At 57.1% G+C, this 7,438-nt stretch overlaps 1 protein-coding gene across 2 annotated transcripts; it reads right to left on the bottom strand.

The window, feature by feature from the left end:
• Nucleotides 1-1,120: 1,120 nt before the first annotated feature.
• On the bottom strand, nucleotides 1,121-7,195 carry LOC124960124 (uncharacterized). 2 transcript variants are annotated; one of them, XM_047518690.1, is made up of 3 exons: nucleotides 6,949-7,195; nucleotides 5,230-5,311; nucleotides 1,121-1,702 (listed from the first exon to the last, which is right to left on the bottom strand). In XM_047518690.1, exons 1-3 carry the CDS (start codon nucleotides 7,037-7,039, stop codon nucleotides 1,147-1,149), a joined length of 729 nt encoding a protein of 242 aa, XP_047374646.1. In that variant the 5' UTR covers nucleotides 7,040-7,195; the 3' UTR covers nucleotides 1,121-1,146. The 2 variants fall into 2 exon arrangements, 1 of the variants encoding a protein (XP_047374646.1); XR_007104038.1 differs by lacking the exon at nucleotides 5,230-5,311.
• Nucleotides 7,196-7,438: the final 243 nt, after the last annotated feature.

Here is a 7,438-nt window from a genome sequence, read left to right as displayed (position 1 = left end):
ATACGAGGCAGCAGGCTCACAGGTTCTGGGGATGGCCACACCCAGCCCACCATGGGGGCTCAGCTCAGAAGGGGCCTGAGGGCCTGCTGCTTTCCTCAGCTTCTCCTCTGAGTGACCTGCAGGCTCCAGGAGGCTTTGAGCAGATGAGGGACAGGAGCCAACTCCTGATTAGAGGCTCACTCCGGCAGCTGTGTGGAGGGCAAAGGTGACAGGTGACAGGTGACAGGTGAGAGGTGGGGGTGGCGAGGAGCTGGAACACCGTGGCCATAGAGCTTACGGGACTGCCTGACAGACTGGACGTCGAATGTGAGAAAGGGCCGGGGACCCAACAGCACGGGCCTGAGAGGCGGGCAGGACGGGGTTGCGGATGGCCAGGGTCAGAAGTCGGGAGGAGCAGGCCTGCCTGGCAGGTGGGCAGCATGGCAGGAGTTGGGCCTGGGCTTCCTAGTGGGCCTCCTGTGGAGAGGCTGAGGGGCAGCCCTGGAGTCCCAGAGTCCACGGGAAGGGGACAGTTGGGGCCGGACTGATGGCCAGAGGGTGCCGAAGTCCTGACGCCCACTGAGAACACCTGGAGTGGAGCCAGGAGAGAAGGGGCTCGAGGACTGAGCACTGGTGAGCCGGAGAAGAGGCGCCAACAGAACAGACCAGAAGGTCAGAGAGGGAGCACAGACAGGCGGCCACGTCCAGAGCACGGAAGACAGAAGAAGGGAGCCTGGTGGGTAGAGCAGGATGAGGACAGAGCAAGGGCCCAGTGACAGGGACAACGCATCGCAGTGGAGTGCTGAGGGCCAGGGCTGCCGGGAGCAGGTTTCCGGTCTTGCTCTTCCCACAGTTCCTAGGGTGAGCCCTGAGACACCCACCACCTCCCGGCTGAGAGATGGCTCCTGGTTCCAGTCTTATTTCTCCTCATCATTTTAGCCATTCTAAAGTGTTTCATTTGCTGTTTTTTAGCATATTCCCAATGTTGTGCAACCAGCACCACCATCTAATTCCATAATCCCCATACCTTTTAACAGCCACCCCCAATTCCCAATTCCCTATCACCTGGTTAACCTGGAATGGAATCACTGGTTAACCACTGGCAAACATTGCTGTAATAAAATACCAAAGGCTGGGTATTTTATGAAGAAAAGAGGTTTGTTTAGCTCACAGTTTGGGGGGCCAAGAGTCCAAGATTTGGCAACCCCCTTGTTTCAGGCTCTCGTAAGAGTCCCTTGGTTGTGTCACGTCATGGTGGATGTGAATCATGGTGTGAGCAGAAGACATCACCTGCGAGACAGGGAGCCAGAGAGTGGGGAGGACCAGTCTTTGCTCTTTTCTCCAGGGAACTACCAGCTCATGGTCCTGGTCTGACTCCTTGGGTGTGCACACAGGCAGGCACACGTGCACCTTGGCAGGATGCGACCAAAGAAGCCAAAGAAAATCCTCTGAAGTGGCACCTGGGTAAGAAAGCAACAGAAAGCCCAGCTCCCCTCGTGAGAGTTTCGTCAGCCTTCCTGCCGTCGGGCCCTGGCCTTCACCTCGTGCACATGGCAAGTCTGCATGCAAGCTTTCCCACCGAGATCTCAGGGACGGCCGGTTCTCCAGCAGGTCCTGGTCGGTTAGTGCGGTCTCGGGCGCCCCCTGGTGGGCCCTGAGGGCGTCTGCAGGGAACTGGCAGGCGCACACTTTTCTGGGCACTTTCTCCCAGGCCCTGGGGTACCTGGGACCAGAAGAAAATCAGTCTTAGCCCTTGCGTAACCCCTTTTTAATATTTTTATTTTTTTAGTACCAGGGATTGAATCCAGGGGCACTTAACCACTGAATCACATCCCCCAGCCCCTTTTTACATTTCATTTAAAAGAGACAGAGTTTTGCTGAGTGCCTTAGGACCTTAGGTCCTCTCTAAATTGCTGAGGCTGGGTTTGAACTCATGATCCTCCTGCCTCAGCCTCCCAGGCCACTGGGATTACAGGATTGCACAACCACACCTGTCTTCCCTTTTTAATTTTTAAGAATTTCATAGTATAGCAAATTTCAAACATATAGCAGAAGACTCATCTCGTGAACAATTATCAAAACATGGTCAATCTCATTCCACCACGACCTCCACTAAGCTATTATAAAGCAAATTCCAGAGAGCTTTCTAGTCCATCTAAATATCCGTGCATGCAGAAAAGATAAGAACTCTTTAACATCACCACAACGCTATTATTACACCCCCCAACATTTTTTTAATATCATCAATAATCTTATCAATTCAAAAAAAATTTTTAAGTTTGTTTGAATTGGTATCCACTCAGATTGATCTGCCATTTAAATCTTTTTACCTTTGATTTTTCTGTTCACCATTTTTTTTTTCACTTGCAATTATTTGTTGAGGAAATCTGCTTTCCTATTTTAACACATAATTCAGCTTTGCAAGCTGCTGGGATGGCGGCCACATTAACAGAGCACTGAGACGTGCTGGCTGTTCTGTGGTCCGAGGTACCTGGGCTTTATTTGTCTTTCTGTCCCAGTTTTCCCAACCTTCTGTGGTTCTATTAATTTTTTTTTTTTTTTTTTGTAGTTGTAGATGCACATGATGTCTTTACTTATTATTATTTTTTTTTTAATGCAGTACTGAGAATTGAACCCAGTGCCTCCCACAGGCTAGGCAAGCACTCTACCACCAAGCCACAACCCCAGCCTCAGGTCTATTACTTTTGTCATAGAAAAACGATTATTTTTTAAGAAAGAAAATGCACCAGAGACACCATCAGATAAAAGTGAAGATGATTCTCTTTCCAATGACCAGAACCTAAAATTTGTCAAGTCCCTCTGAGATGTGGGAGCTCATCAAGACGGACTGTAAATAATTCTGTTGTGGGAAACAGCACAATGAGCGCAGAGCCAGGAGAGGGCAGGTGAAGCCCCCACTTGTCCTCTGACCTTCTCGCCCCTTAGCTTGACCACAGTCAGTCTGGAAAGTCCTTGACCACCCCTCTTCCACCGGCTCAGATGCCCTACACAGCTCCTTCCAGAACATTCTGCCATGGTCCGGCCCTGATGACCCATCACATAGCCTGTTTGCTGGCAGCACCTGGATTTCCAGGGGGACATCAATGCTGCTAAATTTACCGACTGTGTCCCTCTCAATGTCCCTTTGGGCCAACTTGGCCTTCTGAGCAGTCACTTGTGGCTCAAATGCCCTGGCTTCACGGCCTGCGCACACCCACAATGAAACCGCAGACGCAGACACTGATTCCTCTAGGCCGTGGCTCCCAACCCGTGGTTCCCACGCCCCACCGGCTGTGGTGCTGTCTCCAACCGGCTTCCAGGCAGTGTGGCAGCTTGCCAGTCACCTCCAGGGTCCTGGGGTTAGCACCTCGGCAAAGGTGGGGGGCCAGGGATACCAAGGGGCGAGGGACCGGGAGGAGCGGCTAGCTGGCTAGGGCTGGGGTTCCTTTCTTGAACCGTGTCCTCAGCCTTCTGAGCACAGTAGCAGAAAACAAAACAGAAAGACGTTGCTGGGGTGGCCCCTCAGGACCCGGGAGGGAGAGCAGACTGGAAGAAAACGCACAGCCGCCTCCGGGGGCGTTTAATCAGCGAACCTCAAAGCCCGTGGCAGGGGTGGCAGCCTCGGAGGCCGGCGTGGCCCAGGCCCAGGCCGCGTCTTGGAACAGTCACTGCTCCCGCAGCGACCAGGGGCCACAGGTGCCAGCAGGAGCCTCGGGGAAACATCGCAGTCTCCACAGAGGACACACGACCTCGCTAGGGACCGTGCTATCCCAGTGGCACCTACGAAGGGAAACGACCCACTGGACAGACAGCACCGACGGCCCGGGCTCCCCGCTGGCAAGAGAGTCGGTCCACGGCCGCCCTGGCCGGGGAGGGAGACCACCAGCCTTGCTCCTCCGTCACCATCGGTCCCCTCCCATCCCAGGCCCTTCTCCGAGGGCCTTCTAGGCCCAACCCCGGGTTGGGGTAGGGATTTACTGCACGACTTGGCTCAGACCACTGTAGAGAGAAGTTTCAGTGTCACAGCTCAGCCCAGCAGAAGGTGCAGAAGCCCGTCTTCCTGCCCCGCAGGGGAGTGGCCCCTGGTCAGTCAGAACCCACCTTGATGCCCCTCGTCACCCAGAGTCCACCGGTTATTAGGGTTCACTCCTGCCAGCGGCCATTCTGTGGAACTGGACAAGGCACAGGGAGGCGTGCTCCTCCCAGAATCAGGTCGCCGCAGTGCCCCCCAAGTCCTGGTGCCCTGACCCCAACTCCCGGCAGCCTCTGATCGTCCTGCTGCGGTGCTTTGCCTTTTCTGGAAGGTCAGCCAGCGGCCTCTCCAAACTGGCTTCTTTTGCATAATGAGGCACCGTTAGCCTCTCTTTTCCATTTCTTTTCAGTTGCGAACAGGACTGTTTTCCATGGTCCGTGTGATCCGGGTCCCCTGTCTTTCGCCCACTGAAAGACCTCGGCAGCTCCCCAGTTTCAGCCATTACGCATAAAGCTGCCGTGAAGGCCAGGGCGCAGGCCTCTCCCAGGCCTCGGTCCACTCCCGGCTGGGACGTGCGTCCCAAGGGCGCTGAGCCGAGTTCCTGCGCTCCGGCCCCACAGGTGTCTGGAGTTGCCAGCGTCCTGCGTGGGCCCTGGGCCCCTCCCCAGGGCGTGGTGACTTCACTGCAGAGCTGGTCTGCAGACCCCGGCGAGGGTGGGGGTGACCGTCTCGGTCAACCCGCCATCTGCTCATTTCAGGGCAGAGGCCCGCCACCCCATCCCTTCCTCTGCCTCCTCCTCCCTTCCCAGGGGTCACCTGACCTCATCAACAGAGCAGGGGCGAGACAGGTCTGGAGCTCCCTGCTGGAGCCGCATGTCCTACAGGCAGAGCCCCGGGCCACACTGCCCCTGGCTGGGGTCTCTAGACTCACCTCCTCGCACCCCTCACTCCAGCCCAGCCGCTGCAGCTCTGACCCCACCCTCCTCTCCCCTCTTCTGTCCCCACTCCCTTGCCCTGCCCTCCTGCTCCCCTGCCCTCTCCCCCTGGTGTCTCGGGCCTCCAGAGCAGCTCCTTCCTCTCTGTGCTCCTTTTACAGGGTCCTTCCTGGGTTCTTGGCACAGTGCATTCCTATTCATCCTGCGAAGCCCCAAAGGTTCCCTCTTCAGGGACCCCTTTCCTGCCTGTCCCTTCTGCACAAGTAGAATTAATTACAACTTTGTTTTAGTCGGCTTTTCCACCACTGTGACCCGAAGAACTGACAAGCTCTTGGGGCTCACGGTTTCGGAGGTCTCGGTCCATAGACGGCCGGCCGACTCCACGGCTCCGGGCCTGCGCTGCCCAGCAGCTCAGCAGAAGGGCCTGGAGGAGGGAAACAGCTCAGAACATGACAACCAGGCAGCTGAGAGAGCACCCCACCCACTGCAGCCAGGGACAGAATGCAAACCCGAAGGCAAGCCCCCAAAGACCTGCCTCCTCCGGCCACACCCCACCTGCCTCCAGTTACCCTTGAGTCAACCCAAGCAAGTGGATTAATGCACAGGCGAGGCCGAGGTTCCCCTCACCCAATCGTTTCACCTCTGAACTTCCTTGTAGAGTCCCACACGAGAGCTTTTTGGGGACGGCTCACATCTACACCATGCAAACTTCGACTCAGGGCTTGCAACAGTCAGGGCACACTGTGCTGGGTGTTCCTGACCCCAAGTGTTGTTCCCTGAGATAGCCTGGTGCCTCTCCCCTGTGTCCTTTCATGGCCACCACGTCCCACCAGGCAGCCTGAGATTCTGCCTTCAGCTTCAGACGCGTCTCTCCATTCCCCTCAGGTGCCAGCCTGAGACATTTCCCGCCACCCCTTCCTTTCCTCTGCAAACCCCTCAGTCGTCGGCCTTCTCCCAGGACTGGCCTATCGCGACTTAGATTAGAGAGTCCTTAAGAGCAGACAGTAGTGCTGGGACAGTCAGGGGCCTGGACAGGGCTGCCCTGTGTGGTTGGGCAGGATGTGCACATCACACATTGAAGGGGGAGCCATTCCCATCCTGGACTTCAAACATTTGTGTTTACTGTGCCAGTTTCCTGGCAGTCAAGGGTCTTGAGGGAGGGACGCCTTTTTCTAAGTCTGGCCCAGCAGTGGTCAGGGGCCTGAGGTAGCTGAGGCCGGAGCGAGCAGTCTGCCTCACAGCTAGACAACACTGAGGCGGTTATAGCTGGTGAGACGAGGGGTGGGGACAGGAGGACAGAGTGGTCCAGGTGCCAGGGCTGCCTGCCGTTCTCTCTGTACCGTACTTTCTGCTCTTGGTACTGCCCACTGGGCCGAGTGCACCCGGCTACTGATTAACAGAGGCCCGGGGCAGCTGTGCTGGGCTCACAGTGAACTGCGGCGGGGGAGCGTCGCACTGGGTGAAGGGCACTTAGCACAGAGAGCAGGACAGGTCTGGGAGCGAGCAGGCCGGGCTCCGGCTCAGTGCCCGCGACTCTCGCCAGGTTGCCTGGTTTCTCAGCCTCCTGCCTGTGGGTGGGGGGCAGCAAGGTGCCCACCCCGGGCCTGTGGTGAGGAGGGCATGCCACGGCACCCCTGAATCAGGCCGCACGGTAACGCTCCACGCCGGGAACCCTGGCAGAAGGAAGAACAGGCGGGAGGGGCAACCAGGTGGGCCTTGCCCTTGAGCCCAGGAGACTCGGGCTCTGGTACTTTCAGGACCCCATAAAATCAAAAGAAAAACGATGACTACAATGACAAATATGTCAGAACAAAGCGGCCCGACTGTGTTCACCTCTATCCCGCCCCAGTTAGTAGCCCGGGAACATGGCATCACAACCTAGTGTTGTGAAGGCCCTTCCTCTGGGGACTTCGGCCAGCATGTCCCTGTCTGAGGAAGGACAGAGTCAGGGCCAGAGTCCAGGCAGATGCTCTCCGGGGCGCCCTCCCCGACCCTGAGCCCCAGGCTTCCTTCCCATGCTCCAGGGATCCGTCCAGAGGGAAAACGGGAGAAAGGTCCCACCCCTGGACCTTTGAGGCCTCCACAGGGGTGGCGGCCCGCAGGGATCCAGCGCGTGGCTTCTGGGACGAGCTGGCCGGGTTCGCAGGTGCATTCCCTTTGGGAAGAAAGAAAAGAAAACAACCTGGCCCCGCACAGCACACTCCGGGAACCGGTCTGAACCAGGCACCCAGGCTGATAAATAACCTGGCGGCGGGGCTGCACCAGCGGAGCTGGAGCCACCGAGTCCCGCGGGGCCGCCGGCGCCCGGCCCGGGTTTCACCCTGTGGCATCAGCCTGACTCGTTTGCTGCCAGGAGAGGAGGGAGCAGAGCGAGGCGGCTCAGATGACTTTTCTGGGACTTGTTTGTTTGTTCTGGCGGACAGACGGATAAGCTCCCCGCAGGCTTGGGAAACGTCACAGGGCTACCATTACAGGCCCGGAACTGGTGTCCCTCAGAGTCCCACGCCCAGGACACACACCTGTTCATTTAATTACTAAACTTTTTTTTTAA

Source organism: Sciurus carolinensis, chromosome 1, assembly GCF_902686445.1.
Source record: "Sciurus carolinensis chromosome 1, mSciCar1.2, whole genome shotgun sequence".
NCBI classification, from domain to species: Eukaryota; Metazoa; Chordata; class Mammalia; order Rodentia; family Sciuridae; genus Sciurus; species Sciurus carolinensis.
This window is presented reverse-complemented; position numbering and strand designations above follow the sequence as displayed.

Excerpts from the sequence above, each read along its gene's own strand:
- LOC124960124 (XM_047518690.1), bottom strand. The coding sequence starts at position 7,039 with ATGCACCTGCGAACCCGGCCAGCTCGTCCCAGAAGCCACGCGCTGGAT. Across the intron at positions 5,312-6,948 it reads GAGGCCTCAAAGGTCCAGGG|GCCCTTCTGCTGAGCTGCTG; the intron begins GTGGGACCTTTC and ends TCCCTCCTCCAG. Across the intron at positions 1,703-5,229 it reads GGACCGAGACCTCCGAAACC|GTACCCCAGGGCCTGGGAGA; the intron begins GTGAGCCCCAAG and ends TTCTGGTCCCAG.